The sequence below is a fragment of the Nothoprocta perdicaria genome, unplaced genomic scaffold (assembly GCF_003342845.1).
Source record: "Nothoprocta perdicaria isolate Ctin4 unplaced genomic scaffold, notPer1 scaffold_345, whole genome shotgun sequence".
Taxonomy (NCBI): domain Eukaryota; kingdom Metazoa; phylum Chordata; class Aves; order Tinamiformes; family Tinamidae; genus Nothoprocta; species Nothoprocta perdicaria.
In genome coordinates, this window is record NW_020455583.1 from 154,776 (window position 1) to 166,088 (window position 11,313).

The window sequence follows — 11,313 nt, forward strand, 5'->3', positions numbered from 1 at the left end:
TACCAGTAAAATCTAGTTTTTAAGTTTTTCATACTGTTGATTATCTTTTATCAGGTAATTTTAGATTTGAAAGGTTCTGATTACAGCTGGTCTTATCAGACTCCTCCATCCTCTCCCAGTACGACCATGTCCAGAAAATCTAGTGTTTGCAGGTAAGGAGATGGGTACTTCTTCATTTTAACCTCTTTGGGGGCAAAGGGAGGAAGGTTCAGACTGTGATATGGATTTGTGTGCATAATTAGGACTTAACTAAGAACTCTTAATGAAATCAATCCCTCATGGTCTTCATCTGTTTACATGTGTGGCTGAGAATATTAAAAAGGATGGGCATGACTGAACAACTTTTGAACTCAAGACAACTTGAAGATGCTTTTAATTCAGTTCTCTTGAAGCCATTTCAGATCAAAGAGCAGACTGTACTGATCTAAGCTCTGAGATTGTTCATTCATAATTTCCTTTTCTGGTTTTTCCTATGATAGCTTTTTAGATTATTCTAAGTAGCTGTTACTAATCAGTCAGTTAAAGTGTTTGAAAAGGAAAAACATCCTTGCCGATTGCCCCAGCCCTGTGGTACATGGAAATGCTTTTTCTTGATACAAATTCTTTGACTGTTTAGTGCTGTCTAATGCTGTCCCCGGGTATGTTGGAACACTTGGATCCTGTTGACGCTTTCCCTGTAAAAACTGCGTTTTTACAGTTTATTAGCATGTTACCCCTGGACCCTGATGTCTACATGCACTGATTCCTTTTACTGAAAAGGAAGATACTCTCGTGTGTATTCTGCTCTTACACCTTTGTAACTGCTCCCAAGTGATGACCGTTTGGTTTTTGCTCTGTGAATAACATACCACAGGTTCCCTGTGTATGAGCAAAGTTCCCTGTAGCATGTCAGAACAAGTGAACATGACTACTTCGATGTATGTACTTGCCTCTGCATGCAGATATATATAAAAAATTAAGTTGCAATACTTTTATATATATGTGAAAACACACATATTTAAAGCGTTGAGCACAGGCTTAAAGATGCAATATCCTGAAGCTGTAAAAGAAAATGGCTGGAAAATCCATCACCTTTTCCTAGTTGACCTTATCTTCTTGTGCAGTAAAATCTGTCTGGCAAGAGGCTGTTGYGGATAAAAAATGGATGAAAAAATGCAGGGCTCCTCTTCATCTGCACCAGACTTGTACATGTTACTGTACATGAAATGTGGGGATAGGAAGGGCAGTCCTTGCCTGTGTGTGTTCAGAGTCATCCCTTCAGCTAGGAGATGGGTTCTGCCAACGCAAGGAGGGATCTGCCTTCACGTGGATGTATCCTCTAGTGCCACTCAGTCACCTCCGCAGCGAAAGGGGCTTGGAAAGCTCCTACACTCTGACCAGTTAATCACTGGCAGATCCTAGAGATTAAAAACCCAGTCTCTGTGCTGGGAAGTCAGAATCCTCCTTTCGTAGACGCTCCTGGGGAGTCCTGGTGGCCTTCGATGCCCTTTGCTGCTAGCCTTGGCCTTGTGCCTGCCCCGGCACGGCCGTTTCAGTGCCCGGTAGGGGTTAGTGCCCTGCTCCAGGGCTCCCCGGGGGCTTGGGCCCTTAGCACGAGAGCAGCTGTGGAGGCCACACCAGTGTCGAGCCCGGGGAGGGAGGACACGTCGCCACCTCCTCGGCTAGACCTGGCTCAGCCTCCTAGGGCCTGGCCTCCAGTGCGCTCATTTGAGCCAGGTTCAGGGTAAACTGCCATTTTCTCTGTGCTCACCAAGGATACTGCAACTGCTTCTCAGACCCTACTGATATATATGTGCATATATATATATATGTTTATTTTGCCAATCCCGTTTTTTTTGTTGTTTTTCCCCCGGTTTATGCTGCCTGTTGCTAGCAACACGTGGAATGTTAATTGTACCGTATATGGGTCTCTCCCACCCCTACCCCTCTCGTCTTGTCCTCTCCCCCTTCCCCTCCCCGCTCCTCTTGTCTCTCACAGCAGTCTGAACAGCGTTAACAGTAGTGATTCCCGCTCCAGTGGCTCGCACTCGCACTCACCCAGTTCACACTATCGCTATCGCAGCTCCAATCTGCCTCAGCAGGCACCCATGAGGCTGTCCAGTGTGTCCTCCCATGACTCTGGATTCATGTCCCAGGATGCTTTCCAGTCCAAATCGCCATCCCCTATGCCACCAGAAGCACCTAACCAGGTACGTGCAAGCATGGGGACGAGAGGTGAGCTGGAGACTCTAGCTTGGCTCGCCTTCTCTTCTTAAAAAGCAGCTCTTACGGGGTTTTGGGGGTGCCGTGGAGTTAGGTTGAGCGCTGAGGGTGATTCCCACCTCACTGAGCTTCACTGCTGTGAAGACTGGGCCCCTTGTTGAAGGGGCATCTCGATGCTGCTGCCCTAAGGTTAGCTCTGCAGGAGGGCATGGGCAGTGTCTGGGGCACGGGKGAGGTTGGTCCCAGGTGCCTCAGTTTCAGATCTATCAGATGGGGAAGAGCAAGGGAAATCCACCACATGGGTGGGAATCGATCACCTCACCACCTCAGGTTACTAGTCATGAGGTTACTAGTTAAAAGTCCTTCACAGGTTGTAGTTTATTACTGTCTGGTGCTGTTGGCTGCTTAATGGACACACATCCATGCCACAACAGCCTTGTGACCACTGCTGTGACTTTGGCTGCAGGCCAGTGATAACTTGAATTTTCACACCGACCATTTCAGCGTCACCAGTTACTGAATGTCACCTGCACATGTGGGCTACTTCTAGCCCACCTTTGATAGCACATAGGGCCCCTTGCGCCCCGATCCTTCCAGAGACATTGATTCGGTCAGCAGCACTTAGTGAAACACTGAGGATATCATCCAGAACAACCTGGTTCATTCAGGATCAGATTCTTAGGGAAAGCTCAACATTTTTTTTTTTTTTCCTATTTATCTCTTTCGTTTTAATAGAAATGTTCTGATTTCAAGCACGTGCTTCTTCTGCAGTGTCCCCCATCTGGGCACATCAGCATTGTTTTTTATAGACAACATCCTGAAGCAGCTGGATGTAGGACTTTGTGCAGACTAATTAAAGGAATGTTTTATTTAATGAATGTTTTATTTAKATGGCCTATGGCTAACCTAAATGAAATGCAAAAAAAGGTAAATGAACACATATAAACTGGAATAGTGACAAGGTAAGGAAGTTGATTTTTAAGATACATGCCTCAGTGTTACTTGCTGCCATCATCTTTGGCTTTCACAGTGTCCACTGCACCGGCATAAGAAAGTGGTAATCTACACAGTGATGCAATGTTTGCAGATGCAGGTTTAACTTTGCAATTATCCTTAACATGGATGAATAATAATAATTTTAAAAGTCCCTCTTTGCAAGCTTCCCTGTTAAGATGGGGAGGGAGCTTAGGTTGGTATCAGCTGGCTGAACATCCCCAAAGTTGGAGGCTGATTCACCCCACTAGGACCTTCCTCCTCCGCTTTTGCTTCCTGTTAGCCACTGTCCCTGAAGTTGCAGATCGCTCCCAACGTCACTCGAGCTCTTCGTGAGCTGTAGGCGGCTGCAGCCGCGTGACGTTGCCTTGCCAGGTGCAGCCTGGTGGTAGAGCAAGCAGGTATGTGCCCTGTGTGTCTGCGGCTCTGTCTGTCCTTGCCCAGAGGAAGAGGTGACAGGTTGTTGCCTGGCCGCTTCGTCTGCGCTTCCGTGTCTTGCTTTGTGTGTTCAGCACTAAGTAAAATGTGTGTGTTGTGCTGAGAGGAAACCGTGACCGTGAGCTTACCGAAAAGCTGTTCAATCCACAGCGTTTCRTGTTGCTTGTCTCTAACCGACTGACAGCTCTTCCTCTGGTGCTGTGGTGTGGAGGCTCCGTGGGGCCTGGGGGGAGCCGCGATCCCGGCTGCYGCTGTCCCAAAACACTGGTGTCCCTGTTTCTGGGGACGCTGCGGAAGCAGCCAAGCAAGCCCTACAAGCAGGAAAGGGAATTAGAAGTTATATATCTTGCACAGATGGATGCTTTGCTGGTAGTGTTTGCTGGCTGCATGCGTTAGAACCTACCAGCAGCAAAAAAGCTCTTGTCTTTCAATAAAAAGGCAGAAGTGGGAGACAAAATTCCCATTTTATCTGAGTGCAACCATGAGAGCTATATGAGATTTTKTGCTCTTACCTACATTTTTGACATTTTTCCCCTATCTCTGGTTCTGAATAAAATCAGTTTAATTTTCAGCGTTACCTCCCAAGCAAAGAATAACTAAGTATTTAACCAAATGAGATACAGATTTTATGAAAGGAGAGGTAACTGGTGAAGTGAAGATTATAGKCCTCAAGTAGCAGATGTTTATGTCCTTATTACTCCTCCATAGAGGAAAGGAGAAAGAGCAAATCTAAAACCAGACTCAACCCTTTATTCTGTGTTAGTTCAGTCTCCGTTCTGCAGCGTTGTTAATATCACTGGGAGGGAAGGTGTTTTTCCCTRCCAGACCGCTGTATGTTTCGAAAGGTCACTGTAAAATGCTCAAATCTTAATTAAGCAAGTGCACTTGGGTGTAATTGAACCGCTACTCCTTCCCTGGAGCTGAGTAGCTTCCGTAAATGCCAGATCTGAGGCCAGCGTTGCCTGGAAAAGGATCATCGACTGGAATGGGAGTGAAGCTGCCTTGTGAGAGTGAGGTGGGAAGTGATTGTGCCGGTGGATTTTCAGGCTTCTGCCTCGATGGGGTGAAAGCGAGTGCCAGGTGAAGAGAAAGGAGCGGGTGAAGGAGGCAAAGGGAGCTGCCAAGTTGCGGAGGACTTGGCGTCTTTATTGCTACGATACCCTTGAAATAGCTTCTTTCCCTGGATAGCAGAGGGATGTGAACTAGAGGTGAATTTGTTCCTGTTTGTAGAAATTAGGAAGCTGAAGAGATTTTTTGCATTTCAGGAGATTCTGTTGCTTGAAGCAAGATGAAGTTAGAATAGGGGAAGTAGTTTCTTATGGCTGTTCAGTTTTCTATGTAAATTAAGAAATGCTCCTAATTTAGACCTTAAACAAAACCAGAAATGCACCATTAGTTTATTAATTACCACCAGGTATTTGCTTCTCCTAAACTTCCATTCTGAATGAGTTTCCCAAGGGTTTGCTCTTGATTAGAGAGGAGATGTCAGTAGAGAGGAAATTCCTCTCTACTGAAATTCCTCTCATTCCTGAAAATGAGRGAAATCGAATAATGACCTACAGACACTATCCACAGCTTCTGGAAAGGTACCTGCTGAGTCTTCCACTGATTTCAGAAGGATTTTGGACCAGGCTTTTCATTAGGATCAGTCTCCTGGAGAAACCTTGTCCAGGAAGCTCTATTGTATGAGGAAGCGAACGGGTTCAGAAAGCAGTACTGCTATTTTTAAAATGCAAAATGTAGCAAACAAAGGAGACTGATCTAGGGTGGCTGCCGGCCTTTTAGTAGACTAGTAGGAGGATAAATGGAGAACAAAAATCATGCAGTCTGGCCCCAAATGCAGCTTTTTGTCTGTCCCCACTGGAATTTGTGATCSCAGCCCAAGCAGAGGGGCAGAACAAGCCATGGGGCACTGTGTGAGACACCAGCCACCAGGCTGGCCGTGTGTGATGGTCATCTGAGGAACCAGCTGCTGGTGTGCGCTGCTTTACATTGCTGCTAATACTATTAACTATTAATTATTAACTATTAACTCTTTCCACAAGTTCTTCAAGWTCTTTAAGAGCTACCTTGAGGGCTGAGTACAGCCGCTGTTATCGCAGCCTTGAAGGGGAAAAAAGAACAAAACTCTTGTGGTTAAAAGAGCTGAAATGAAAGAGTCCTGTTTTGGACAGGGCTTAGCAGCAGCTCAGGGCGGCCCCAGGGCTCGGAGGGCAGCGGGCAGGGCCGGGGCGCACGGCGGGCGCCGCTGCGGCCTTCCCAGGGCGGCGCCTCCTGCGCTGGGGCCTTCCCGCCCTCGCAGTGAGGCAGCCCCTGGCCTCCCCGTGCTCCCCATGGAGCTCCCGGCTTCCCTGTGCCCACTTTGAGGYAGTTTCCTCAGTTTGGGACAGTTTCCACAGTCCGGTCCGGGTCGGTTTTGCCTCGCTGACCCCTCTTTGGTGTTCTTCCATCAGGAGGTCAGTGCGCTGCTGCCTCCATCCTCATGGTTTCCTCACCTCTGCCATCCTCCTTCGGCCCCTCCTGAGCCTCCCTTGGCCTGTGCGCCCTGAATTACTCCATCCGAGAAGGCCCCATTTCCCTGCCATCATTTCTTGTCTTTCCTTCTGCCAAGATGTTTTTCCCCGTGGTATCGTGGTGCATCCTTTGCCCATTGCAGGTGGCCATAGGAAGTTTGGGGAAGCCMTTTCTCCCCTTCCCTGATCCAGGAGGGATGAYAAKGTGGTTTCCTTGGTTTGTGAGAGGKGTCGGTGGCTCCTCCTGGGGTCCTGGGCAGGAGACCTTGCAGTGAGAGGTACAGTTGTKCCTCTCCAGAATGTCCCCTGCTTCCTGCCACACTGCCTGTAGCTGCCTCTCTCCAGACAAGCCACCCCAGCTGCTGGCCACAGGAGGTACTGCAGCTATCTTCCCTTTGCTCTCTGGAGCACAGTTTGCYCATGGATGCAAAGACCATCTTATTGCAGTAACAAGTTTGCCATTTCCAGTCTTTTTTCCTCCATATATCGCCAGTTGAACAAATCCTTGCATCTGCAGAATTTGCGGTTTTAGTCCTTTTCACTTTATTTGCTTTATGCAGTGCTACTGATATCCCATTTATGACTTATTTTCACCACTGCTTGACATAACCTGAAGTTTCCGGCTTGCACATAGGAATTCTCACTTGTCACCATCAAGGCATCTGCAGAAACAGCCTGGCCTCATCTGGCATTTGGGATGCAGGTTCCYGCCCTGTCCTGTCCCATGCAGAATACCAAAATCCAAGATGTTTTCTTCTTCTGTCCTTTCAGGTTATGAGCCTGAGTTGTTCTGTATCAGAGTCTCCCGGAGCCCATGTTTATCAGATTCACTTACATCATCTTTAGAGGCTTTTCTTTAAATCAAGAAGAATGTGACAAATTGCAGAAAACATCAAATCTCTGCAACACAGAGTACCCCCACTAGATACTTTTCACTTCTGTGCTCAGTAGTTGCATGTCTTCTTTTTTTTTTTTTTGCAGTTTCTTTCTGTCTTGTGTTCACCTCAGCATTTACCTGCCTGTGGAGTGTCAGCCTTGTCAGATGAGTTTGCTTGTACTCTAAGGAGACTTGTGAAGACCCAGTGTGCTCCTCGGCACGGGACGGGATCCTTGTAGCATCCTTTCAGCTTTCTTCTTTTTTCTTTTCTTTCACTTTACCTTTGTGAAGTTTCATGGCACTCACCCAGATCCACAGTTCACTAATAAGCTCAAGGTGCCGATCCTGTGTTGGCTGCTCAGCAGCCACAGGAATCTTGCCTAAAATCTTTATGGTGACGATGTCGCGTCCCAGGAGATCAGCATCTCCTCTTGCTCAGACAGTTAGCTGTATATATRTRTRTRTRTRYAYATATATATATATATATTTTCTTTCTACATAGGTTTTGGTGGACTCCGAGATGAGTTTTGGGTGTTAGTACCTATTCTTCCTCTGCATTACTTCTTATCTAGCTGTCATGCTACTTGCATACTCACTGCAAGATCTCACCTAAGGTGTCGTTTGATTTTAGGTTTTACGTCACCAACGTTACTGGTAACATTTTTATTTTAGGTAAGATTTCCTCTCAAATTTTTCAGTCCTTGAGATCCGAGGCTTTGCTGCACAACTTGCTGTGAGAGCACGTTCTGGAAATCGCAGCCATTTGTCTCTGCTGTCGTAAAATGCCAGGCGTCTCCTCAGGCTTCCTTTGCAGGTCTTGGAATAGGATGAATTAATTGTGGTGCTAGTACTGGCTCTTCCGACAGCCAACAGAGCTAGTTGTTGTCCTGCCAGCTTAGCCTTGACGATTTTGATCATTCTTGATGATTTCAAGGGACCCAGTTGGACCTGTGTGTGACTGGAGGAGGGCGATGCTGCTTTTCGAGAGGGAGAGATACAAAAGCTTTGCACTTAGTGTATCAGCCCCGTTGGTTATTCGCCAAGGAGCCAGCCCCATGGTTGGGTGCAGTTTGCCCCTGTGCACAGTCCGTGTCCTGCTTTTCCTCTCCCTTCCTGCCGCTCCCTGCTGCGGATGGGAAGCGGGTGACGGGCACAGGCCACCCTTGGTGTCTCCCATGCAGAACGGGCTCCTCATAGCGCCTGTGGGGCAGGAAAGGGGGGCCAGGCTGCTTGCAGGGGACGCGAGGTGCTTTGGGAAGCCCCACCTCGGTAAGTATTTTTCCTTTCTCTGTTCCATACTGTTCCAGCTCAGTTGAGCTTTCACAGGCGCTTTGGCGGCTCGAAATGCCCAAGAGCTCGTGGCCGCAGGCGGCGTGGGCTGCTCCGTGCCTCAAATGTGAACGTCGTGTCCTGGGGATGCAGAGAGCCTGCTGCTCTGCACGAGCTGCTGCTGCTCCTTGTTGGGCAAGGGGCTTTTGTTGCCCTTACAGACTTGCTGAGCATTAGCAATGGTTTTGAGCAGTGTTTTAATGAGTTTTTTTTTTAACCCTAACCCTCTGCTTCTCTCATCCTTCCCACTSTCCTGTGTGTGTCTCTGTGTATGTGCTTTGTGTCTCTCTTTGGTTCGTGTTGGATTTTGTTTTCTTTTCGGTGGCTTGTGTCTCCTTTGCCCTGCCTCGGCGCGGCGCCGTTTCCCGCTGCAGAATTCGTCCAGCTCTGCCTCCTCCGAAGCCTCTGAAACCTGCCAGTCAGTGAGCGAGTGCAGTTCCCCCACCTCAGTCAGCTCAGGCTCCACCATGGGGGCTTGGGCCTCCACAGAGAAGGTGACAAACTTCATCTCAAAGACGTACAACCCCATTAGCTCCTTACCCCACCGCGGCACCACCCGAACCGCCGGCGTGCATGGGACACAGCCAGGATGCCTCCCGTGGAGATGAGAATAGCAGCCGTCACGCTCCCTGCAGGGCGAATGTGTCTGCCAAGGCCGCACTCTAAATTAACTGGAGGGAGGGGGGTGCTACAAATTGAGGGTTTGCACGGAGGTAAATTGTTAGGAAAATTCATTGCCCACCTTTTCTGCTCCAGGGGACTGTGAGACGCTGCCCAAAGCCAGCTGGGTGACCTGCTGAGCAGCCGCTCGCCCAGGTCCTGCTGTTTGGGGGCTCGTCCCTCTCCCCCATTAATAGCGTGGGTCACACTCATGGGGAATTTGGGCATGGTTTTGATCAAAACAACTAAAAATAACAGCAGAGCACRATTGGAATGAATTGTATGGGATGCACTTTAAATTGGGGGAGACAGTGACAGTGGTGCCCATTCTCATCTGCTAAATCCTTGCTGGTTTTTCCCCTCCTCACGTGGCTGCAGCGTCACTGCCGAGGGCCGAGTGCTCTCCCCGCGTGCAGCTGCAGCCGCGGAGGCGCCTCCGGCCGGGGCTGCTCCCGCTCCCGCTCCGTGTCGGCCGCCGGGCCGGGGCTGCTCCCGCTCCCGCTCCGTCCCGGGCGCTGCCCGGCACTGCGGGCGCCTGCGGGGCTGCTCAGCCTGGCGGCAGTGACGGCCACGCCAGGGCCCGACATTCGTTATACTGCACAACAGCTTTCAAGCAGTGTCACTTCTGAGCCGAGCATTGTGTCAATTTTCTGTTGTTTATTTGCAGCAAAATGCATTTTGGGTTTGTTTTAAGATACAGTTTATTTTTCTTTTTTTGTTTCCCTAGCACATCAAAGTCACGGTGTATTTTTGTATTCATTCTGTTTATATTAATTTCTGTTTTTTTGTTTATTTGTTTCGTTTCCAGTTGYCTAATGGGTTTTATCACTGTAGTTTATCGAGTGACCCATCCGTAGCCTCAGTTGGTGCAGGTCCTTTCCCTCATTTCCCGCCTGTCTCCCGCGCGTGGACTCGGGCTCCCTCCGCCCTCCTTCCAGACTACGCTCATTATTACACCATTGGGCCAGGCATGTTGCCATCATCTAAGATCCCTAGCTGGAAGGTTTGTGTTCCTTTTGTTGTGGCTGTCCTCACCTCTTCCTCCTCCTCCTCCTGCTCCTCCTCCTGCTCCTCCTCACAGCACTGTGCTCGGGCAGTGACCGCTCTGTTGCCTGCTGACCTGCTCTGTTTGCCATCCCTCGGAACGGGCCCTGCATGGTGGTCATGGCAGAGAGGGTGGCAAGTCTGGATGTTCTGGCCTGTGCTGGTGCTGCCTAAAAGATGCTAAAACTGAGAGCCCCTGCAGAGGGAGGGTCCGGGGCAGACGAGAGGAGCCGCCGCAGGACGTGCTCGTGTCCTCGGCGCCTGCCGCGCTTAGCTGCCGAGCCAGGCGTGCGCGGAGCCGCGCGGCGCCCAGAGAAATGCAGACACCGGCAGCACTCAGCTCCTTCTGCCCCCTCGGGATACAGTCCCGATGACAAAGACCAGCAGCAACGGGGAGCCGCTGCAGCTGGGTCTGCAGGGTCCCTCTGCATCGCGACCCCTCTGTGCTCCGGCGGGACCGGAGGTGTCGGGCTGCAGAGCGCGACTCGCCCTGTCCCGCGGCCGGAGGCTGCAGCCGCCGTGGCCGCCCCGGGGGCAGCCCCCAGCGCACCAGCTCTGCCCAGGCTGCAAACACTTTCCCAGCCCTTTTATTGCAGCAAAACCCAACAAAGACAAAACCGTTTGGGCAAAGCCGAGTTTTCCTGGGCTTACTAAAACTGAAGCAGCCACTTAGACAGGTGGCTTCTGTCCGCAGAGCTGCCTTGTATTTCCCATGTCCTCCACTGAGACATGACACTAAAAACTCAAGTGTAGTCCTAGYTTGGCATTAACTGTTTAATCCCAGGGCTGTGTTCCCATCGGAAGCTGGGGGGTATTTGCTGCCCTGTGCTGACTTACACGGGTGGTTTCTGCATTTGAGCTTCTGAAAACACGGACTTTAGACAGAGTGGAATTCCCTCTAAAGAAAATAATAACACCAAAATGTTAAATATCTTTGTATAAGGAAGTTTAGGTAGATTAAGAAGTTTAGGTTCCCTTTAGGAAAGGAGATGGGGTTCTTTTTTTTTTTTTTGTAATAGAATATTTTTATCTTCAAATATTCAATGAAGATATATTCAGTATCTTCAAAATTAACTTATATCTGGCCCAGTTTGCTGCATAAACCTCTTGCTTCAAAACCTCACACTGAAAACGCCCGCGCTGCGACCGCAGGTGCGGCGCGGGCCGACGAGCTCCTGTCCTGTCCGTAGGACTGGGCCAAGCCGGGCCCCTACGACCAGCCCGTGGCGGCGCCGGGGCTGCAGCGGCGCAAGGAGC

The 11,313-nt window shown here is 49.6% G+C and overlaps 1 protein-coding gene across 1 annotated transcript in view; it reads left to right on the forward strand.

The window, feature by feature from the left end:
• The window catches only part of MTSS1 (MTSS1, I-BAR domain containing), a 99,708-nt gene that overhangs the window by 84,537 nt on the left and 3,858 nt on the right, over nucleotides 1-11,313 (forward strand). The window contains 4 exon segments of the mRNA XM_026043995.1: nucleotides 55-152; nucleotides 1,979-2,189; nucleotides 9,821-10,015; nucleotides 11,247-11,311. Of these exon segments, the coding sequence (XP_025899780.1) occupies nucleotides 55-152; nucleotides 1,979-2,189; nucleotides 9,821-10,015; nucleotides 11,247-11,311 (569 nt within the window).